The sequence below is a fragment of the Hydra vulgaris genome, chromosome 04 (genome assembly GCF_038396675.1).
Source record: "Hydra vulgaris chromosome 04, alternate assembly HydraT2T_AEP".
Taxonomy (NCBI): Eukaryota; Metazoa; Cnidaria; class Hydrozoa; order Anthoathecata; family Hydridae; genus Hydra; species Hydra vulgaris.
The window spans coordinates 4,211,761-4,237,614 of NC_088923.1; the positions used below are offsets into that span (position 1 = coordinate 4,211,761).

Below are 25,854 nucleotides of genomic sequence, written 5' to 3' on the forward strand. Positions count from 1 at the left end.
ATTAGTGGTAAAAGATAATCAGAGAAGTAAAGAAAAAAAAACTCTGAAAATTGATCAATAAAAGAACATCAATATTATTGTAATAATGATCAGAAGAAAATGAAAGAAAAAGATTCAAATACACCAGCCACTGCAAGCCCCAAGCTATCATAAAGGAGAGATTATGTTCATGCTGCCTGTTCTATTCAATCAAAAATGACTTATTATTAAGACTATTGGCAAGTAAAGATCCTTTGTTTGGTGAAGAAAATATGTAACAACATACAAGATTCAAAAAGATTCCTTTGGCTTTCCAGGTAATCTAGAACATCCTATGAACACTTCAGTTAAAGCTCCTTGACATTTTGCTTCTTCCAGCTCTCTGCCATAAATATTATCAAAGTTGTTTCGACAGCCAAAGAATAAAAACATTTTACCAAACTTTACCTCACTCTGATGTAACATATCAAATAATCTTTGTTGCCAGAAAGATCGAAACGGTGCAATACCTGATCCAGTTCCCACCATTATTATGGGGGCAGATGAGGATAATGGAAAATTAAAAGCAGGAGCCCTAAAATAAAAAATAGTAGTTTAAGATGGTAGGGCAAATGGAGGGGGAGTTATTCAACCTCATCTAAAAGGACTGAAATAATCCTTCTATAGAAACATTGTATAGACTTTATGAGTAGATTTAGAGGTGTATTATCAATTATTTAATTTTTTCTGAGCTAAGTATTTGCAATTTAAACTTCCTCCCCAATTCATGAAAAGTAAACTTTACATAATCACCTTAAAAAGCCAAAACATTTTTAGATAAAACTTTAATTTTAATAATAAATTTTGATTTAAAAATGCGCAAAAACTTTTTAAAAACTATTGTTTCCCTCTTACCCACTAGAAATGGGGTCTAGGAAAGGGGAAAATCTATTGAGTATTTTTGTTTTTGTAAAAAAGCATCTTCAATCGGTACTAGTATACAATGTTTGAAACTTGAAAAATGTCAGGAAGTTATCTCAAGCACACACATACAAAAAAAATTCTTCCTTGTGCATGTGGTAAATGCCAATAAAATAAAAAAAATCTGTAACATATTTTATGAATTTATGTTTAAAATTATATTTAAGGTAAAAATGTAAACTTATATGTCTGGAAAATTAGGTGTAACAGTTTCAGGGTGAATCTAATATTTTTATTTTGATGTTTATATTTTATTTATAAAATAAAAATTGAAAGAAAAGAAAATTCAATTTTAATGATAAATAAAATGGAAAATTATTACTTCCTGACAAAGCAGTAAATTTTGTCTTCAGATTTTCTTGAATGCAACCATGATGAGCACACACCATTGTGAACAACATCTAATAATATATTTATCACACAATGATATTCAAGCTTAGAAGACTGTGGAAGATGGACAAAGATGGAAGATGGATGGATGAAGATTGATGGGGTTGGAGGGTGGGCAGAGGGGCTATTAAATTCAAGAAAGCTACAGTTTTTATTTTTTTTAAAACCAAAATAAATGAAACTCAATACATAAATGAAGTAAAATATATAAGTTATGTTGTTTTTATTACAAATTTAATTACAAGTTATTAAAAAATTTAATTACAAGTTACATGCATTATTACAAATTAATTACGAAGAAAGTATTAAATAAAAATGAAAGAATGAACTATGAAATAAAAATGAAAGAATTAATTGAAATAAAAGTATGAAACAGTTTCAAAATTATGAAATTATGAATTAAATATTAAAATAAAAATAAAATTGAAAAAATCTTGTAAAAGAGCATCAAGCAAAATATATATAAAATTTAAAAAAATTAAATAAAAATGGATACTGTTAAAAATAGATACATATTGTTAAAAAAGAAAAAATGAGTATAGCATAAATAATAAGCTCTCATCAGTATAATAAACTATTTTATATTAGGAAATTTCAAAATCAATAATCTTTTTTTTTTTAATGGTCAAAATTTAATTTTCTCATATCTTACTCAAAATTAAATATTCAATTGCATCATATTTGCTACTAACAACAAAGTCATTGCTTACACATTTAAGACATGTCATGTTGGCTTAATGAAACCAGATGAGGATCACTATCAATAAAAAAGAAATTTAATGAACATGCTAGGTAATGATTTTTTTATCAGCTGTTATTTGCAGCCAATGTCACTTTTGTACAACTGCAAAGAAATGTGTAGATAATATCCCATAAGAAGCAAAAAAAATTGTAACTGTGGCAAGTAAAACTTTGAACATAGTTTCAGAACAAATTTCTCCAAAAATAGAAAAAAAAATTTTAAAATTTGATTTTTTAGATTTAACATCAAATATTGTCTTACTATTGATAGAATAAGTCAACAGTGCAACTAATATATAAATTTGGTCTGGACAAAGGTCTGGTGATAAAGATACAGAATAATATCTCTAAATATTGAAACAAATATTGATAATAATATATGAATATACTTATATAAGTTATATATTAATAATTTGTAAATGAAATATTAAAAACAGAAAGTAAAATATAAATTACAGGCTTAAGAAAAGGCAGCTCTGTTGCTAATAGTAAAAAATCAATATCAACAGATGAAAACTCCTCAAGAACATCTATAATGGTACAATATGAAGATTGCTTCCAACTTTCATATTTGCTACTAACCTAAAGTAAACATACAATTAACCTAAAGGTAAACAAACAATTAACCTAAAGGTAAACAAACAATTAACCTAAAGGTAAATAAACAATTTAACCACTAAATCTAAAATAAATAAAAAATTGTAAAGAAACCAATTTACCGTAGCAAGTTTCATTAGCATCTCTTTTTCATTTACATTTTTACATTTACTTGCAAATATGCCAAGTAGCTTCATAGTAGGTGGAGTTGTTATATCAAGATACCATCCAAAAATTCTACCTAGGGTGTTAGGAAAAAGCAATCTTGTTTGCAGTTGGTTCTTGACTTCTTCATCTGATAAATTTATATAAATAATGAAAATAAAATATTTTGTCATTTAAAATAATAAAAATGTTAATAAAAACTTTCAAACTTAAAAAAATAAATAAATAATATTAAATACCATATGAAATTTCTTTGTCCAAGACTATGTCTACTACTGTTAATAACGTAAGTTTATTGTTAGCCACACGACTAATTAATCTCTCAACCATTTCTATGCAGTTACATGCGTAAACTCCTATGTGATCACCTGGCCTGTATAACAGCTCCTTTGTAGATAACTTACCAATACGCACCAAATTTGTAACATCACTGTTTAAATTAATTAACTTAATATTAATTTTGTATACGATATATACAGTATTAAATTTTATGCTATTTTATTCCTGTCAAACAAAAACATTTTGAGTTTATTGCAGAAAGTAAAACACTACGTCAGAGGATCAAACAGAAGACAAACAACCATGTATACTAGTAATTTATATTATTTACATTGTTCTAAAAAAATAGAACAATAGAAAAAAGTATGGGTGGAATACCACACAAATACATATGTTTTATTAGTAAAAAGAATGAGATAACTAGGGGTTCATGCAAATCTCTTAGCCAAACTAATGAGAGATTCAGTAAAGTTGCTCATATGAGATCAATTTGATAAAAAAGTTTTAATATGTCAAGGCATTATTATTTCTAGAAAAAAGATTTTAAAAAATGCAAATTTAGTTTAGGTATTTCTATTAATTTTACAACCTAATAAATAAAAGAAAAATAAATGAAAAATTATTAAATACATAAAAAATTACTTTGATTCTTCAGTTTGCAAATTGCTAACAGAAACTATTCGACATTCTTCAATGTTTTTTTGATGGAAAAGCTAAAGTTCTAAAAAATGTTTCAGCTAAACTTAAATTATTTGATTTAAGCAAATAAAAAATAAAATACGCATGTACAAGACCGGCGCCAAGGGTAAAGGTGGTGACACCCCCACCACCCATTTAATTAAATTTTATACCATTAGTCAACAAATTGGGACCTTTATGTACTTTCAATCAGCAAGTTAGAACTTTTTTTTAGATTCAGTCTGCGAAATGGGACTTGGATTATTGATCTCTAATCAGTAAATTGGAGAATTATAGGACTTTTCAGTCAGCAAAAGTCAGTAAGGAACCTGCATTTTTAAGTCAGTAAGGAACCCATCCTCCTCCTGTCCAACACTCCATACCTACTCAAACCAACCCTGTGTGTGTGTGTAATTTTTTAACTTCTACTGACAAAGATTGTGTTTTTGTTTTTGTGTTTGAAAACCTAAGATAAAAAATATTTGTATTTCATAAACTAAAACATAACTTGTTACTTAAAACATACCTGTTGTAAAATATCAGTAATATATAAAAAATAACAAAATGCTATGTAATATTAAATAATATTATGTAATACTGAATAACCTGCTTAATTGTCCTGTAGCTTTGTAGAATTTGCTTTATAAGGAAAGGCTTGAAGAAGTGTACTTTCTGTCTTCAATACAATCATATATCTGTTAGTGATTTTTTTTTGTGCCTTTTATATGGTTTTTTGTTTTATATAATTAAAGCTGTCTTTGTTACTGTGTTAGTTGTAATTTACTATTTACAGCCCCTGGCCATAATACTATGATCACCTGCAATTTTAGTGTGTTTTCAACTTCAAGGGTTAGTAAAAAGTATAAAAAAAGGACAATTACATTATTAGTTATATTTCATTGATAAAACATGTTTCCTTAATAATAAAATAATATTTCAAAATCAATTTACACACAATTTTAATAAACAATTGCTCTTTTCGATTTTAAGTCATAAAAAAATATTAATATTTGGTCATTCCTCCTTTCAACAAAATAACTTTGATAGCTATTCAGTCTGACTTTTAAAACAGTTTATTGCTGCTGTCTTAATTTTTTATTTTGGTGCCAATTATAGACTAATTTTTCAATCAAATCCCTTTTATTTGTTGAAACCACAAAACAGATTTTCTTTTTGAGAATGTTCCACAAACGGAGTCTAGCCAGTCTAAAACAGGGATATTTTTTTAAGAAAGTTTGTGATGCTTTTAGCTTTATGGTTTGGAGCAGTATTATGCATAAACATAAATGTATAGTCATTTGGAAACCATTCTTGTATTTGGGGGATAAGTCAGCTCTAAAACCTCTCGATATTGTATTTGGTTCATCATCCCATTGACAATATATAGTCTTCCTGTGCCTCTACCACTGATAACTGACCACACCATAACTTTAGTTGGTGTGGTCAGTTATTAGTGGTAACTTCCTGTGCCTCTACCACTGGTAACTAACCACACCATAACTTTCAGTTTTTATGACCCTGCAAAGTTTACAGCCCCCATAAACTGAGGGGGTTTTAACTTTATATGGTCATCATTTTCGAAAAATAAGAGATAATTGCATAAAATTTGAAATTTGTTGATGAATATAAACTTAAAAATAGTAAAGAAAATATTTTATCAACTTATTGCTCCCATGTTAAGAGCTGAGTGGGCCCAAGAAATTAGAGTTTTTTGTTCCCAAGCTCCAATCCCTCAATAAACAAAATTTACTTATATAATAATAAAACATACTTTTCACTTGAAAAAACTATTAAAATATAAAAAATATGTATGTGACAGATCAACCACATTCTTTTTAAAATTGAAAAAATTCATATTGCTGACTTGACTTCACGTTGGTCATGATTATAAATAATTTTTTTTTTCTATTTTATTCGATAGATGTCAGTATTGTATAATGAGTTAGTAATTACAATATACTCACCTTAAAATTACTTTAAAATAACTTTGAATACAAAATATGTGAAAAAACTGAGGCGACCATAATAATGTGGCCAGGGACTGTATGTATGTGTGTGTTCTGTCTAAACCTCTGGCGCAGTGTTCATTCACTTGTAAGTTACTATCTCTGATATAGTGTGAATTCAGTTATTAAGTAGACACTCCAACTATAAAACTTATGCTCATCTCATATTCTAATATTCTATTAGATGTAACTTTTCTTAATGCATTTCAAAAACAACTTGTTCAATTTTTTAAAGTACTGCTTACAGAAGGTAACTTCTTTTAATTACTCCAGGTCAGGTCAGAATTAGGATCATCAAAATCACCCTGCTACTTTGTAGAGTTTGCTTTTTTAGACAAAGGCTAGGAGGAATAAAGGCTACATATGGTGTCTTGATAAAAATACTTTATCTTGAGTAGAAGTTAACTGCACCCAGCTAAATTACTCCTGGGTTCTTTGTTGATTAAATGCTAGAGATAGTGTCTCGATAAAATTACTTATCTTGGCTAGATGTTGACTGCATCCAGCTACTGTTTTGTAGAAGGCCTCCTTGGCAAAGACTTTAGGGGTAAGTAGAATAAATCTGTTGACCAGCCTTGCACACCTTCTTTATCTAATAGCTGGCATAGATGTAAGTCTGTGTTCCATTGTTGCCTGCCTATGATAATGAAATCTGGATCTCTTTGACTCTACTCATATATTTTTGCTTGTGCCTCCTTGATATTGGCTATGCACTATCAAGGAGAAACAAGCAAAAATTTATGAGTAGAGTCTCTTTTTCCTGGGTTCAATTTCAAAGTATGTACTTCGTTTTTCTTACTTATCGCAATTAACCAGCTAATCAATAAAAAAGTTAAAATTCTGACTAAAGATCCTAGTTTACCAACATAAAAAAATGTATGGTATAGGAGAGTTGAGGGTATAGTTTCCCTCTATGCACACACATGCATCTATGCACACATATGCATCTATGCACACACATACATCTTCCAAATTTTACCGCTAGGTATTGCTAAAATAAAAAGCTCCTTAAATTTGTAAAAGGACTCCTAAACTTGCTAGGTCTCCCCTCCCCAATCAAGGGGTATGGTAGCCTACCCTCGGCACTGGGTTTTAGGCTTTGTTTTCAATATTAATGATCTTGCGTAAGACTCATTTTATTCAAACTTACTTAAGAGGGGTACCTAAAAAAAACGTCCGCCCTAAGTATAGTTCATTTTTTTTGATTCTAAGTATAGTTCTAAGTATAGTTCATTTATTTAGTATAGTTCATTTATTTCATTCATCATTAAAACAAACAAAAAATAAGTTATGAATTGACTAGGACATGATCTGTGATCTCTGCTGCCGGATTTCGTAGCATTAACCTCTTACATCTTAACCTCTATCAAACAGAAGTGGTATAGTGGTAGTGTGGTCAAGGTTCGTGTTTGGGAGTTATAAAGTTGGGAGAAGGTTATAACCACAAGTGGCCTCCTCATCTGTAGTGGCCTTCTTGGCCTTGGGGAGGTGAATTACAAAAAAAAAAAAAAAACGAACACATATGTACAATGTAATTTAACTTTATTAAAATAAATATTTGTATATATATTTGAAGACATATGTCTTTTAAATTTGGGTCCAGTGCCAAAACCAAGGGCTTTGGGGTAGCATAAAGTATCTAAGGTACCCCCTCCATCTTTTGTTTTTTTTCAAAAACTTTTTTATTGAAAAAAAAGGTGGGGGGAGGGGTATTTCAAAAGCGTGCATACTTTTTAACAATGGGGGGTACTTAAAAGTAGGTCTGGCAACAGGGGGAGGGGGAGGTCAAATTTTAAAATTTTTGGCATACATACTTTATGGACGACCCCTTAAATATCAGAGTATTAACGTTGCCATGTTGCACATGAATGGTGCTCTTTTAGTGCTTTTAATATGTATTGTCAGAACTACATAAGGAGCCCTAAGTTACAATTTTGGGTGACTGAGACAGCTGCATAGCTTATTGCATGGGATTCCATGCTTTATATATGAATGAGTCAAGTTCTCTTTAAACTTAAATTATACCCAAAACAACCCAAAACAACAGAAAAAGGTTGAGTGCAGAAACAGGTTGAGCGCAGTACTACTAGGGACATGGTAGGAATCAAACTTGGAACCTCTCTCTTATGAAGCAAACGCTCTACCACTACACCACTACCACATGTATACTTGTTAGTTTCATTTTTTTTATGACATTATCTTTATGACATTATATTACTTTAAATCAAACTTTTACAAATATATTGAACAGATTATAAAAAAGCGCATTTACCTTCATGCAGAGACTTCATGATAAACATTTGAGGAAATATGGCGCAATAACGTACACTGCGCAATTGTGAAACACTTGTTAGTTGATTTTCGATCTTCACTGAAAATTGTTCACAAGCTGCCTATTAATAAACATGAAAATTTACAAATAAAATAATTATACACAAAACAATTTTGTTATAATTTAAATCAAAGATGAGAAAAAACCTAAAACCCAAAATTCAGTATATACTGTTTCAACTTTTAATTGCAAAAATAACAACTATGGAATAACCCGATCCAAAATCTGGATCCAGCACCCACATCTCTTTTAAAATCTAAATACAAATCTGTTTTTATGTTACTCAGCTCCAAACATATTTGATAATTTTTTTATTTTAATATAGTTAAACTGTGTATCATATAACTTTGATTTACAGTGTTATTAAACACCTTAATAGAGAAACACATGTTTAAAATCATTTTAAGAACTTATCTTTTAGATAGGCTTTTTCAAAAATTCAAATTAAAAAAAAATTTTAATCTCAGAATAAAAAGTGAATAAAAATGTTAAATGCATAAACTGTAACATCATCAGACAACCAATAGAAGCTTTAATATGCACACTATTAGAAGCATTTATAATCTTGGAATAAAATGTGTGTATGAAAAACTGTTGAATTGAATAATAATTTTTTTAAAATAATAATTTGTAAAATAACAGAATTATTTGAACAATCACCAGTTTCTTTCAAACTTCCTCACTACTAATTCACAAGCAACAGGAGCATCTGTGAAATCATGTCCACATGTCAGTATAATAAACAGAGCTCCTTAATTTTTACTTCACATTTAATATCTCCAGATATAAGTGATGAAGCCATTTTCTGGTTCAAATACTGATACCAGTATCGCAAAAGAACTCAGTATCATTGCAGAGAGATTTCCCAAGAACAGCTTACAGAGCAAAATTCGTTTTCTTGTCAATGAAAGTGGAGTATTTTTCATTCAGAACAAAATCAACTTTATCATATAAAATAGGTAAAATTTTTATGAAATGCAGAAACTCTGTGTTTTAGTCATTTACTACCAAAAGCTTTAAGACATTGCTAAATCTCAATCAAAAACAACACAGATACTAGCTGCTACAAGATGAATTGTCACCAATTATAACCACTTAGAAATAGCACAAGAAAAACTAAATTGTACTTTTTAAGAACTTAAATTCCCAGACCACCAAATAATACAAAACATAAGCACATGGTCGAATTTGACATAATATTTAATGGTATGATTGGAACAAAAGTAAGGAGTCTATTTAAATATACAGCCGTGTGACAATTTATTATGGTCACCCACAATTTTTTACATTCTCAAGTTTCAAAGTGTATTATTTTAATACTTCTTTGTGATTTATGTACTCTAAAGTAATTTTTATTTAAGAAATGGGTATTTTTTTTGACAAATAAAAAACATTTAACAAATTTTTAATAAATTTTGTCATCTAAATATTACTACAAATATATTCAAGATCAATATTTGGTGATTCCTCCTTTTGTTTCTATAATTGTAAGAGCCCTATTTGGCATACTTTTGATGCATTTTTAGCCATTTCCTTCAATTCTTTATTATGGCTCCAATGGTGAATCATTCCTTCTATTAAATACACTTTTTTTGTAATTTTTTATTAAGATATTTGCTTCTTTAGGAGCAACCAAACATTTCCTATAAGATTTAAGTCAGGAGAGTTTCCTGGCCAATCAAGTAATGGAATATTTTGCTCTGATAGATATTTTTTAACTGATTTAGCCATGTGACATGGTGCCCCATCCTGCATGAAGGTTTTTTTTTCACCTGGACTAAACCAATCTGCAAATTGTGGCAAAAAATTTTTGTTCCAGGACTTTCTTATATTGTAACTGATTCATTATTCCCTTTATAATGTAGAGCCTTCCCATTCCCCTTCCACATATCACTGACCAGATCATCACAGAGATGGGGTGTTTAACAGTTTGAATGATGCAGTCCAATAAGTATTTTTCCCCTTTTTTTTTTTTTACATATTGAGCCTTCTTTGTTAAAACTTGGAAAGTACTCTCGCCACTAAAGCATACCTTAAAATGTTATACAAGGATTGTTAAGTCAATATAAAAAGTTTGGTTTAAGAAAGTGAATGTTTTAAATACATCTAAATTAATTTTAATATCGAATCATCTGTTAAGTTTAGACTTCCTAGCAGGGCGTCGTGAACTAAGATGATTTAGGCAACATTGAACCACTCTCTTTGACATTTTGACTTTGACTGATTGGTCCAGCTTATTAGTTATTTCATTGTTGGTGGCCTGTCTATTTTCTAGAACAATCTTGGAAAGTATTCTTTTCCTGCGTGGTGTTAGGATTCTCTTCTTTCCTCATTTACCAACCCTCTTTGGCATTAATTTCTCCATATTAGCCATTATTTTGTGTATATTTTGTACAGAAACCCGCAAAATACCATATTTTCTGGCAATTTAGAGTTAAGAAAGATTAGTTTTTATTAAAAGTGCCCTGATTTCAGCCATTTTTTGTGGTAACATGTCCTTTTTTTCCACCATAACTAAAATAAGATATCACATTTCAGTACTACAGTGAAGAATTTCCTTTGGTACTCATAACTTTAAAAATATCAAATCAAATACAATTATTTTATTTTAAAATAAAACGAACTTTTCAAGAAACAATATTTTTACTGATTTAAATAGATATTTTGGCGATAACCTAATAAACGAATTAAAACTTAACAAGTGTACAGCAAAAAGATTATAATTAAGATGACATCATACAAAATGGCTGCTAAAAGTAACAGTGTTGCTAGTAGCAAATAAAAAAGCTCTGATTTTATGAGTTAAAACTTTATTTTAAACAAAAAATTAACTTTCAATAATGAATTTTTACTCTTTATATGAAACAAATAAGATTAAACTTCCAAAATGATCTAAATTCATAGGTGGCTATAATAAATTGTCACACGACTGTAACTGACAATAATTCTTTAAAGAATTTACCACCTGCGCAATGGGAGTTTATGAAACAAATCAAAAATCCTCAAACCGTTCAAGTAGTTAATAATAATAACAGCGTTTTTGTATGTAACAGCATTTTTGAGGTAAGCATTGTTAAAACACCTAAAAGTAAAAGACTAATATTGCTATTAGTTTCTTTCAAGAAAAACTAATATATTGAAGTTGATATCTACTCTACAAGCTGAACTTTCTTTCCTTGAAAAGAACTAATTTACAAGGCTGAATACAATCACTATTTAAGTTGGGAGTTACCAGAAAACAAAGAATACTGTTAAAGAGTAAGAAAAAGGTCAACTGAAAACTTAAAAACTGTATATATATGTATGAGATATATATTTCATGAGGAAAACATGAAGACATTAGAAAAAGCATTGATAAGCAAAGATAACTAGATGATGAGTAACGAGATGACATATCATGCAAAATTGAGTTTTGATTAATAAAATAAATGATAGTTTGTGTGAGCAATGATAATATTTATTATTATTAGCAGCCATGATTGTATTTGTTGAAAAAAGAAAGAGATAAAACCTTACAAAAATGAAACAGAGGCTTTCAATTAGAAACAGTTAGAAAGAAATGATAAAAAAATGATAATAAACAAATAATAAAAAGAAAGAAAATAAATAAAAAAATAATGAAAAGTTAGAAAGAAATGATAAAAAAATAATCTAAGAAACTTTGTCAGATACAACATATGAAGCAAGCTTATGGAGGAAACCAGTAGTCATACCTTACTGAAAGCTTTTGATATATAAAGAACAATTTAATAATTAAAAATACAACTTTTTAAAAATAAGTGCTTTAACAAATAACAAAAAACACAACTTAAAATTTTATTTTTTTTATTACTTAATTTATTTTAACGCATTAAAATAAAAATGTTTAATGTTTCTTCACTAAAAAAAAAAACTTTTTGAAATTAGATAACTTTATTTTTTTGAACTTAATCTCTACTAACCTTACTCTTTTTACTAAGTTCTCCACAGATTCAATATGTCCTTTATCTCTTATATAACATGTCCTTTATCTCTTATATAACAACCGTAACAAAAGAATTTAACTGATTCAGAGTCAATTTATGAATAAAATTCTGATGCAACATAAGACTCAGACCTGACATGTTAAAAAAAAATTTCAACTAACATGGTAACAAGATTAAGTAACATTTTAAAAAGACAAAGAATTCAGTGGCATTACTTTATCACTAAAATAGTATTTGGAAAATCACTGAATTACCTTAAAAAATTTATTAAATTATTTATGTAAAAAATACAAGACAATTAGATTATTATGTGTGTAAATGTGGGTGAGTCATCATTATCTACAATTTAGCAAGAAAACATCTGTTGTTGGCGTTTATTATAATATATTGATATCCATAAAAAAATTTGAAATAAAATTTCCTTAGAAATAAAAAAACAATATTACTATGTTGAATGTCAACACTAATTTATGTAAATAGTTTAATTAAAAATTATTATTATATTTTTATTTTTTGTTTTATATTTGGACCTTTCCAAGAACTAAAAACTTTATAAATTTTCAACTTCAACAACTTTAATCAATTTTTATAGGTATTTGTCTTGAAACAACCCTGTGACCATGTTTTAAATGCATCTTCTTGTCCACAAAGTTCATCACCTTCTACAAATGGATAAATTTCTTCTCCACCAAGTGTTTTTAGTAGGTTATTTATAGAATTTGCAAATGCACAAAAATTTGGATAAGCTTTTGAACCAAGACCAAATACAGAGAAACTAAACAAGTTTTAATCATTCAAATTAGCAAAATAATGTTATATTATTCTATAATATATATTCTTTTATATTAATCTATATTTTATATTCTTTTGACTCTATATGCTATTTAATATATTCTATATTTTATTTTATACTATATTTTATCTAGATAAAAGAGGATACAAAAAAGTATGCTATGCTTGCCTTACTTATTTCTGCTTACTGTGCTTATTCCCCCAGCTACTTTACCTATAAAGCTATTGTTCTCACTTCCATAATTGATAAAACTAAATCCAAGATACAAATCTTTAAAAACTACTTTCTGAAAGCAGCCCTATTGATCCTAATGATGCAACTTACTGATGATGCAAATTACTACTCCTTCCAATTGATGAACATCTCAATATTTATTTGCCTCAACACACTCAAATACATTTTAAACCAAACAGAACATCTAATCACATTTATCAATCTACATTATTAACTTGATACATAATTAACTTAATACATTATACATTAACCTGATACATTGTTAACTTGATACATTGTTAACTCACTGCTAACTCTTTACATTATCTAAAAAATGTCAAACTGAAAAAATTATTTTTATTAAATTTTTATAATATTTTTATTTTATGGAAAAAAGTATTGTACTATTAGTTTTTTGAAGACTCAAAAAAAAAATTATCAAAAGATTAAAATAGAAAACTATAATAATAAAATAGGTACAACCTCTCTAATTCTAAAAATTCATGAAAAAATAATTGTAGCCAATGTAGCATTTTGAAACCATTTTTACAGTAACTAATTTTGCAACTCCAGAAATGGTTTTGAAAGACAATGCACATAAACATAAAATTACTAAAAGGATTAAAAAAAAATTTCTCCAAAAATTGTGTACTCACTTTTGAAATGACTTTCACAAATTTTAAAAAACATTTAACAAGAAATTTATCATTATTAAAGTTTTCTATAACATCCCAATAAAAGCTAAAATGTTTAGCAGTTTTTTTTACAAAAAAAGTTCCATATTGTAAAAACATTAGAAAAAAATCTTTTAAAATAAAAAAATATGCATTCAGAAAAAAGTATACAAAATATAACAAAATAATACAAGAATATAAGCAATGCAAATGCAATAAAAACAAGCAGAAGTTGAAGGCTTTTAGAATACCAGTTCGTTGCCCTATCTGATTGTGCTGTTTATGTTAATAAATTTGATAAGATATAAATAAATATATAAAAAACAAAGTGACTCAAAAGCAAATTAAAATAACAAAAATAAAAATAAAACAAAATGCAAAAACAAAGACAAAGTACTTGATGGTGCATATGTATAATATACAAACCTACACATATATACCTATATACACATACCCACATATAGAGAGAAAATAGATAATCCACAATGCAAAAATATATATGTGCATATATATATATATATATATATATATATATATATATATATATATATATATATATATATATATATATATATATAAATATAAATATATATATATATATATATATATATATATATATATATATATATATATATATATATATATATATATATATATAAATATATATATATATTATGTTGTTTTGAAAAACGAAATTTTTAAAAATATTTGCAGCTCGCACCTTAATGTGGTTTATGTGATAAAGTAAGGCTGGATTCAAAATTTTTTTAATATAAAAAAATTTTTTTTAAACATTTTTGCTTAAAAAATTACATTTTTCAACTAAAAATAAAAAATATGGATTTTTACAAAGATTTTTAGTTATAACTTTTTTTATCAATGTTTTTTTATAAAATAATTATAATTTTTGAAGTTTTTATATAATTTCACTGCTTTTGATTCCAACAAGAGAGAACTTTTGTAAAACCTTTTTTATTTATTAATATTAGGGACCCATTAAATGTTCAAGGCTCTCGAGGCACCACATAAAATATTTTTTATTCAAAAAACTTTTAAATCCAGTGTTATTTTCTCATATAGAACTCGTTAAGGTGAGAGCTTTATATATACATATATATATATATATATATATATATATATATATATATATATATATATATATATATATATATATATATATATATATAATATAAATATATATATATATATATATATATATATATATATATATATATATATATATATATATATATATATATATATATATATATATATATATATGTATATATATATATATATATATATATATATGTATATATATATATATTAGGTTGGTGCAAAAAAAAATTCGTTTTTTTTTTCAGTACTATTTATTAAATATAGTTAAAATTAAGAAGTCATTCGTCATCAAAATAATTTCCTTGGCTATCTATGACCTTTTGCCATTTTGTGACCAACTGACGAATTCCATCTCTGTAGAAAGACTGGGGCTTTGCTTCGAAATAGGCATCTAGCTGATTTTGTAAATCTTGATTTTCTTTGAATGATTTATCCTGTAAAAAATGTTTCATTGAACAGAACAAATGGTAATCTGATGGTGCCATGTCTGGTAAATATGCAAGATGCGGCAAGACTTCCCAGCCTAGTTCTAAAATAGTTTCCTTGGTTCTCATAGCAACATGGGGCCGAGCATTGTCGTGCAGCAATATGACTTTACGGTTCCATGACCCGGTCTGGACCTTTTTTTTAAGATTTTTTCATTCAAACGTCTCAATTGTTGCGAGTAGCGAACAGCATTATTTGCTTTGGTTTCAGCAGTTCATAGTATATTATACCTTTCTTATCCCACCATACGCTAAGCATTATCTTTTTTCGATGAATATTGGGTTTAGGTGAGGCAGATGCTGATTGACTTGGACTCAACCACTGTTTTTTGTTGAAAGGATTGTCATAATAAACTCACTTTTCATCACCCGTTACAATTTTCCACAAAAAGTCCTTTTTTTTGTACTTAGCCATATGAGAGATGCAGGTGCTCAAACGTTGCATTTTTTTGTTTTCAGTCAAGTCATGTGGGACCCATTTTCCGACCTTTTGAACCTTTCCCATGTCGTGTAATAACAGTCAAATGTCGTCTTAAAACAGTCAAATGATCAACTCCAAGTTTTTCTGCTAATTCTGCCATGGTCTTCTTCGAGCAATTCCTCTAAATTGTCTGTTTCCAGTTCCTGTGTCCTTCCTAAACGTTCTTTGTCCTCAAGATCAAAATCTCAGCTGCGAAACTTAGCAAACTACTTCTGGCAAACGTTGTATAAGCATATAATGTTAATTTAATTTATTTGATAATATTGATTATATTACTATGGTAAGATGATCATCATTTAACCATAGATAGTAGTATTTCATCTGAAGAGCATCCACATCATAAACAGAACAAATCGCTTCTGTCGCTTTTGTTGCGTTTTTACCATGCCGAAGTTCGTACAACATGCAATGTCTAAAATATATTTTTTCTATGGGCATTTTCTAAAAAAGAATTATATATACATAATGTTATTAAAAAATTAGAATTTATAATTTAAAATGTGCAAAAAAGATTGCTCTTTCAACTAATATACATATTGTTTGCATTTGCACCATGCATATGCATCATACTTGACTTTGAAGTTATGCGAATTTACTTTTGCACCAACCTAATATAAATATATATATATATATATATATATATATATATATATATATATATATATATATATATATATATATATATATATATATATATATATATATATATATATATATATATACATATATATATATATATATATATATATATATATATATATATATATAAAAAATAAAAAATTTCATGATCAAACCTTGTAAAATAAAAAATAAAAAAAATAAAAAATTTCATGATCAAACCTTGTATTCATTGATTATTATGCTATATGATTTGATTAACAGTGAGAACAATATAAAAAATGTGCAACAAATTATGCTACAGCAAAAATTAAATTTTAAATACTTACTTATCAGATGGGTAAACCATTTCATACAATTTTCTTCCTAAAGTCTGCAAAATAACAGGCAATTATAAAATAACAGGTTGCTATAAACAGGGATAAAACAAAGTTATGTTATTTCATAAAACAAAATATTTTTAACCACTTTTGTGTGGTAAATATAATATCACAGCTGACTTAAAGTTTTCTACAATGAGATGTTTGTAAAATTAGTAATTAACATCCTATCATTGTGGTGTTCATAATAGTATGTTTAAATTTTGGTAAATGGCAATCCAACAAAAACACATTGCCTTTTTTTTTTCAGGTTTTTTTTTCGTTGTAAATTATAGCTTAAATAATCACTTAAAGCTTAAATAAATATATAAAGGATTAGTAATAAAAGTAAAATTTATTTTTTTTATTTTTTATATGCTTGTAAAAGTGCTACAGTATTTTTTATATGCTTGTAAAAGTGCTACAGTATTTTTTATATGCTTGTAAAAGTGCTACAGTATTTTTTATATGCTTGTAAAAGTGCTACAGTATTATATGTTTGAATAGGTGTAAAAAAAAAATTATTAAAGTATAAAAATATTCTTTTTTTTTTAAAAAAAAACTCCATTTTTAGCAAATATTTGCAAAATACACTAAAATTGTATGTAATAGTAACAATATATAATAGGAAAAATAAACTTCACACAAAAAAGGGTTTAATAAGAACATATAAAAACAAAATGTCTTTCACTTTAACTTATAGAAGTAAATTTTTCTTGGAAAACATCCAAGATACAAAGCAAAGATACATCATTTAAAAGTTAACAAATTTAATAATTAACATAACTTAATAGTTAACCTAAATTAATAAATAACATAACTTAATAATTAACATAATTTAATAATTAAAAAATCTAATAACTAACTTAATAATTATCAACTCTAATAATTAGCATAATTTAATAAATAACATAGTTTAATAATTATCAAATTTAATAATTTAATAATTAACATAACCTAATAATAAACATCATTTAATAGACATTATATAAACCAAAACTTTATATTGCTGCTATTGTAATTTTAACAAATACTAAAAACTATATCAACTAAAAAAATGGAAACCTGGCCATTTTCAGGAGCTTCTCCGTTTCCGGTTGTACTAGCAACAACAAATATGCATTTTTCATTTTTAAAATCTTCTAAATCGTATTGATCCATACAAACTACTTTTGAATTGAAGCCATTTCGAAATAGCTCTTGTAAGTTATAAGCGAAAGATTCTGCTCGACCTGTTTCACTTGCATATAAAATTGTGATTTTATGACGTTTAGTTATGGCATTACTCATCATATTTGTAGCCAATTTAACAAAACTAAAATTTAATCAAACTAAAGTTTAACCAAATGAAATTTACTCAAATTAAAATTTAATTAAACTAAAAATAAAGATTTACAGTAGTCACTACACCCTTTTTTATGTTTTAACTTCCATGGAAAACACTTGTGTGGTTGCCATAATGTCATATTTTATATAAATACGACATTATGGAATAGTTTAAACGTACCACATACCCTCAGTGGCATTAATCTATTTTGCAGGACTGACTATTTTACTGTGGCATTCCGCAGGGAAAGTTACCATTCATGGTTTATGAGATCTGCTCTTACCTATTATTAAATTAGAGTTTTTATACTGAAATTTATTTTCTACAAAGTAACACAGCTTGAGGCCCTTGCCAGCCCCAATATAAGATTAGTTTAATGTTATGACTAGGGTGTATATTTATCAAAATTAATTTATAAAATAAAAAAACACATACTTTGAAATATTTTTAAATGTGTGTTTATTTGTACTTGATTGACTTTTATAATTTACCCATGCATCAGCTTGATACTCGTAAGCTGGTTTTAATTTATAGTTGAGCAATTCCTGAAAATAAACATACTTAATATTTATCATAATTTATAATATGTTAAAAGCATTAATATAGATTATTAAATAGTAAAATATAATATTAATCATAGTATTTATTATAATAATATAAAAAACACAACAACATATAAACAAAACATAACTTATTAATCATATATATAATACCTTTAAAAGTTATTATAATATATAAAACATATTTAAAGCATAATTTTTATTCACATTATAATAGTATTAACAAAAAAAGATTAACAAAAAATTATTGTATATGTAATAATAATATTATTAATAAATAGATATAATATACTAATAAAATAATGCCATAGTTACAATATCATAATTTTGAAACCATAGTTTCAATGTCATAACTTTGAGTTATATTCAAATATTGTGACTAAAATTTTTTAATTAATTAAAAAATTATGTTTTAAGGAAAAAATTAACTAATTATTTTAAATTTTTTTATATATTCCATGTTAAGTCTCTAGTGAGCAAGCATCTTTTTATTATTAAAAAACCAAACCATTATTAATATATAAACATTGAAAAAAAACATTGTTAGAGGCATTTGTTAGGTTCATTTTTGTCACTATATTTCATATTTTTTCTCAGAAATTAGGTTGAGAAACTCTCGGAATATCTTTAACAATGTCATCAATAAAAACAAATATAATATTCAATCTTTCATAGATGAATCTGATTTAATTACCTCTCACAAGGGTAAGGTAGAACTATTTGCAAATACCTTTTTATTTAACTCATCTTTTGAACCTAATGCCTATACTTCTATAATGCCAAAGAATCAATTTAATCCAGGCTGTCATATTTTTTTAAACTTTTCTCCAGATCTCACTTTATAACTCTCTTAACAACTTAACATTTAATTGAACATTTAATCTGAAGAGTAATAAAGTGAGATCTGGAGATGACATTTTCCTGTTTCTGATATTTAAAAACATTTGGAGATTGCTCTGATAACTCTATGACCCAGTCGACTTACTCTATTAGTAATTTTAGAAGTTAATAATAAGTATACGACTATTTACTTACTATTAACTTCTAAAATTTATGAAGCGGTGAGGCAAGGAATGTTGCTCTAAATATATCAAAGACTTTTAATCAAGTCTGGCATGTTGGTCTTCTCCATAAACTCACTTCATATAACGGAAAAGTTTTTAAAATTACTGAATTCTTTATTTATGGTTATAAACATTACACTAGGCATTACAAGAGATTTCATAAGTTAGCAGTCAAACTTTGCAAACAATTTTTTTTTATTTGTCTTGATTTACCAATTATTATAGTTATTTGATCTTTAATTTAAGATTAGTAGAAAACATAACACCAAGGTCTTGTTCAGAGTCAGAATCAATATATTTTACACCATTAATAAAATGAGATCATTTTTTATTGGCAGAGCCATAATACATCACAATGCACTTGTTAATGTTGAACTTCAGTAAATAAAGAGTCTATTCATATGCTTTATTTAAGTCATCCTGTACTTCTTTGACATGCAAAAATTATTTACAACTAATAAAAATTGTCATCAGCATATAAATTTGAAAAAAGTGACATCAGCATATACATTTGAAACATTTTTGATTGTATCAGACAAACCATTAATGTAAAAAACAAAAAAAGGATAGTTTCTTGTGATTTGGTTAAATAACCAAACCATGAGGAATGCCACTATAAATATCAACCAAATCAGAGACAATATCACTCTCTGTCTGCTGTTTCTGAAAAAAAAAGACATTTCAGCATTAATCCATTAATGCCATAAGCTTTAGGTTTTAACAAAAATCTGTTATGATCTTAAAATCTATTATGATCAATTGTGTGAAATGCAAAACGAAGTAGAACAACATCAACTGGAGTGTGATTATTATATACAATTTTATAAAACCAATTAATTTGTTGTGCACAACTATTTTTTTTTTTGTAAAACCATGTTTATCTTCTGTTAGAAAATTGTTTTCATAAAAGTAAGTTTCAATCTTATTTAGAATAATAACTTCTAGTATCTTGCATCCCACTGAAATGTTGCCATCATCTCATTTAATTTGATTTTTTTTTTATATGTATTTATTCATTAAATACTTTTATATGTATTTACTATATTATATATGCAATTTTTTTATTTATCATTGTATTTATTTATCATTTTGCATTTTTCATTATCATTTATGTATTTATCGTTTTTATTGCTATTATTTTTATTTTTATTTATTTTTCTATATATTTATATAAATTTGACTCATTCACAGAGTGTAAAACCATTGGCACATTACACAAAATGCCCAACTATTAAATTGCACATTTCCGATCTTTTTTTCTTTTTTTTTTTTGAAGCTGTTATTATTTAATTAAAATAATTAACTATGATCAAAAATAATTAAGATAATAAACTATTATTAAAAAATTTTTCATTTACAACAATAAAAACTTTTTAGTTTGAAACTATTTTAGTTTTTGAAATAAACTGAAAAAAAAAAGTTTAATTTAAAGGAAGTTTAATTTTTGGTCTTTCACTTTAATTGAAGAAAAAAAACTACAAAAAATAAATAAATAAATAAACAAAATTTTGAATAAATTTTAAACTAAAACTATTAACTTGTTGTATTACCTGATGGAATACAGGACATATTGATCCAGAAAGCGGTGGGATTATCCACACCCAGTCAGATGGGCAACCACCACGAAATTTATTCTAGAATTAATAAAAACATATTTCCCGTCAATTCGAGAAGACTTTGGCAAATATTATAAACTTACAAATTTATATAGATTTACTGTAGTAGAAATTAATTAAATACTAATTAGCTTAAATTAACATAAATATAATTTATTAAATAAAATTTTAAAATATTTACTTCTTTATGAAGATGTTTCATAAAAGATTCAGCCATACTGTGATGATCTACCATGGTCACACCTGCTGCCTGAAAAAAAAACAGTGAGTGAAAAATGAGCAGAACTAACATAATTGATAATCTCTGTTTAGGGTTTTTAGAAGTCTCTTGTATAAATGTATGAGAGCAATAAATAAAACTTTTTCAATAAATCAAAATACTTGATAACTATGTAACACAGCAGCTGTTAGCTCCAAGACTGTTCGATCTTTCCATAAGGACATGTGGGTTGATGTGTTGTATCCTAATAGTTTTGCTATTTTCTGAAAAATTAAACTTTTAAAATTCCAAAATATTTAGTTTTTGAAGAAAAGTTTTTTTTATAATTTATTTATTACTAAAACATAAGTACGTATAGAACAATGACTCAGTCATTTTAATTTGTGAATAGTACTGTTTCTGATATAGCAGGAATTACATCCTGCACATACAAATAAATTATTCAGAATCTATAAGACAAATGACTTGAAGTTTATAATAAATGAATATTTTAAAGAGATCATATTGAAAATTTGTTGTTTATTTTTGATTCAGATTGTTTTAATTTTTTTTAATATTTTTGTAATTTAACTTTATATAATAGTTTTTTTTGTTTTCCGAATTTAGGAATTAGCACAGGATACACACATCAACTGACTTGAATAACAGGAACATGCAAGAAGTGTACATTGACTAAATTGGGAGAACATGCAGAAAGTGTACACATAAAAACTGACTTAAATAGGGAGAGCATGCAAAGAGTGTCGCCTATCAATTAAAAAAAGTTTTTTTGTTTAATTGGTAAGTGCAGGGGTGCATAGTGCCAAAAAGATTTAAAAGTCACCAAAAGATAATTTCTTTCAGATTTTTGGTATCCAGGAGCTCAAATGTTAAGAAACTTATGAACTACTTTTGGAGAAAAACTTAGACTTTTCAGTTAGAGGAATAATCAATACATGAACCTTGTCCTTACATAAAATGGTGTCCTTACATATAAAGGTGTCCTTACATATAAAGGTGTCCTTACATATAAAGGTGTCCTTACATATAATGGCACCAAGAACTAAGGACTCTGGGACACTAGGCTTAAAAACGAAATGTTCCAATTCAATAAATCTCATGAACTTTTTTCTTATTGAAGATAAAAAGTCATCCAACTTTTATAGAGCTTCTAGACACCAGAGACCAGAAAAAAATAGAGCTTTGAAGCTGGATTCCTTTTTGGACTCAACATCCCTGGATAAGCGACAGTTAAATTGCTTATCAATTGAAAAAAAAGTTTTAACTTTTATTGGTCTTCTATTTCACCTTTTAAAGAAAAAAAACATAATGCTTCCATTATGCATTTATATATATATATATATATATATATATATATATATATATATATATATATATATATATATATATATATACATATATATATATATATATATATATATATATATATATATATATATATATATATATATATATATATATATATATATATATATATATATATATATATATATATATATATATATATATATATATATATATATAATTAGCATAATTATCTATTTATAGTAAATACTCAACACAATGGAAAAGAAAAAAGAAAAAATTTCAAGATGAAAGCTCAAAAAGTTAATACCTTAAAAATATAAAAATATTAACCTTTAACAAATTATATCGACTTTCATCACAGAAATTTCTGACACTGATTTCTGTACTCATATACCTAAAAAAAAAAAAATTAAATACTTTAAAGTCATTGAAAATACAGCCATACTTAAGAACAACTAGATCTCTTTTGATTAAATAAAACTCATTTTTTAAGTTTTAATAATAAAATTTTAATAAAGCTTATAATCACTATTTTTTAAATTAAATTAATTTTTTAGTTTTTAAACTAATTCTAAAAATTTCAAAAAAATAAAATAAACATACAACCAATTTTTAAAAAAATGTTCAGAAAATCAAAAAAAAACACAATAGGTTATTTAACTAAAAAAAGCCTAGAAAGAAGAACACAGAAAGAAGAACACAGAAAAAAGAACACAGAAAGAAGAACACAGAAAGAAGAACACCGAAAGAAGAACACAGAAAGAAGAACACAGAAAGAAGAACATAGAAAGAAGAACACAGTAAGAACACTTAAAGTGGAATAAGCTCAAGTTAAATAAAAATGTTTGTTTAAAACTACATTTTATATTATTTTAAAAAACAAAATGAAAATTTTAATTTAATACATACCATCCATTAAAAGGAACAGCCGCAAATGTCAACCCACCACAGCTTAAAGCCATGTTACTTATAACTGGTACAGCATACCATCGTAAACCCAATTGGTCTAATTGGGGATATCTAAATCAAAGTTTGATTTTCATGTTATAATAAGATAAATTAAATATAAAGACTAAATTATAACCCCAAAAAAATGTTAGACCAACATAAAACCAGTTTATAAAAACTTAAATAAATGAACAAAAAAAACTTTGCTTATGACTTAATTTTTTTTTTTTCCATGCTTTATATAAGGTTACTTTCTATATATATATGTTTGTGTGCCACAAAATTTGAAATCAATTTTTGAAAGCTTTTTTCTCAACCAATTTTGCTCAAATTTTGCACACTTAATCATTTTCGATGACAATACAAGGAAATGGAAAAATTTGACCAAAAAGTTAATTAAGTTAACAAAAATTAACTTTGTATTTCCCCATAAGAACACTGAATTAATATAAAAAAAATTTAAAAACGTAACAGTAATTTTTCCTTCTACAAAAGATAACAAAAAAAGAATTTCTAGGCCCAATAGAATTCTGCTTGCATAAAGCATGGATTTGAAAAAAGAATTTTTTTTTGATTTACTAGTTTGTTTGTTTGTTTGTTTGCTTCATGATGCTAGTGTTTTAGTGTTTTTCAATTGAAGTTATTTCTCTTTACCAATTTTTTAAGAGTGGTATGATAAGTTGTTTCAATATATATTGTTTTAATAATATTTTAAAATTGATTTATAATGCATTTACTTTTTTATAATACCATTTGCTTTTTTTCATATTATTTATTCAAAAATATTGGTGCTTTACAAATATGGATGTGGTTGAGTTTTGGTAATTAGTAATAAAATCTTTTTTTACTGCAGTATGGGACAGATGTAAATCATGGGGTGAAGCAAAAGCGGTGATGGCGTTTATCTAACACAATAAGTTATTATTGCTGAGCCTCCTAGATAATTATTAAAATTCTGAAGTCAAAGTTAAAGAACATTTGTCAACCTTTAGTCCACTGAACAACATTGTCAATATCTTTATGTTATTGAATTATTCGAAATATAGTAAATATAAGATTTTTCAAATACTTTTGACATTTAAAAAAAAATGTTATATCATAAAAATATTATAAGAATTTTAAAAAATATTAAAATACAAAAAATATGTTGCATAGATAAGAAGATGTTGCTTAGATAAAAAATCTCTTTCTTAGATGGTTAAGACTATTGCAAAAGACTATTGCAAATGATATTGCATTAGTAAGTCATAAGTAAGCTTCAAATTTAAAGAAACTAAATAGATTTTGTAACAAATTCATCAGCATTTATTACTTTAAAAGACCATAAAGAAAACAACAAATCAAAACCAACAAGCTGTTACATTAACCTGGTAAAGATCAAAACCTGATTTTTTACTTTTCAGTAAAACTAATTCTTATGCCCAAGAAACCAAGCAAACTCAAATATTCATGGTTCAAAATAAAAAATGTAAGATTTAAAATAGGTATGAAAACAAATGTTAAATAAGTTGATTTCACATTCAATAAAATCAAAAAACCTACAAACCTAAGTCTTTAATACATCTATGCATCTTTTCAAAAGCCAACCCAAAAAAATTATAAATGTTCATTTATAATTTTTTTAAATTAAAAATTATAAATGTTATAAATGCTCATTCCTCCATTTAACAAAAATATTTACACAAATGTGGTTCAAATTTATGGCACAAATGTTCATAAGATTCACAAATCTTACAAAACCCTTAACAAAAACACTCTAAAAGTAGTTGTGTAGAAGGTATTTGTATCAAAAATATCACAAAAGTTTTTAAAAGCCATAGCAAAAAAATGACAGTAAAAATTTTTGTTCATGTTTTTGTTTAAAATTTGTTCAAACTTCCTACAATAGAAAATCTTTTTATCAAAACTTTGTTTGATGCACAGATTTCTGCAATTTCTACAAAAGCATCTCTTTAATGTGATGAAAATTAATATTCA

The 25,854-nt window shown here is 26.2% G+C and overlaps 1 protein-coding gene and 2 long non-coding RNA genes across 3 annotated transcripts in view; all 3 read right to left on the reverse strand.

The window, feature by feature from the left end:
- Positions 1-331: 331 nt before the first annotated feature.
- Positions 332-2,393, reverse strand: LOC136079521 (uncharacterized). The gene is made up of 3 exons (XR_010637982.1): positions 2,333-2,393; positions 1,262-1,340; positions 332-553 (listed from the first exon to the last, which is right to left on the reverse strand). It is a non-coding gene; the product is annotated as an uncharacterized LOC136079521 (long non-coding RNA).
- Positions 2,394-2,793: 400 nt separating this feature from the next.
- On the reverse strand, positions 2,794-3,832 carry LOC136079522 (uncharacterized). The gene is made up of 3 exons (XR_010637983.1): positions 3,754-3,832; positions 3,072-3,262; positions 2,794-2,962 (listed from the first exon to the last, which is right to left on the reverse strand). It is a non-coding gene; the product is annotated as an uncharacterized LOC136079522 (long non-coding RNA).
- A 14,644-nt stretch (positions 3,833-18,476) lies between these two features.
- The window catches only part of LOC100215023 (nitric oxide synthase, inducible), a 31,383-nt gene continuing 24,005 nt past the window's right edge, over positions 18,477-25,854 (reverse strand). The window contains exons 7-13 of the mRNA XM_065794846.1: positions 23,839-23,949; positions 23,260-23,323; positions 21,783-21,884; positions 21,583-21,651; positions 21,336-21,419; positions 18,597-18,706; positions 18,477-18,546 (exon numbers count right to left, since the gene is read on the reverse strand). Coding sequence (XP_065650918.1) covers positions 18,477-18,546; positions 18,597-18,706; positions 21,336-21,419; positions 21,583-21,651; positions 21,783-21,884; positions 23,260-23,323; positions 23,839-23,949 — 610 coding nt within the window. The remainder of the gene's footprint in view (positions 18,547-18,596; positions 18,707-21,335; positions 21,420-21,582; positions 21,652-21,782; positions 21,885-23,259; positions 23,324-23,838; positions 23,950-25,854) is intronic.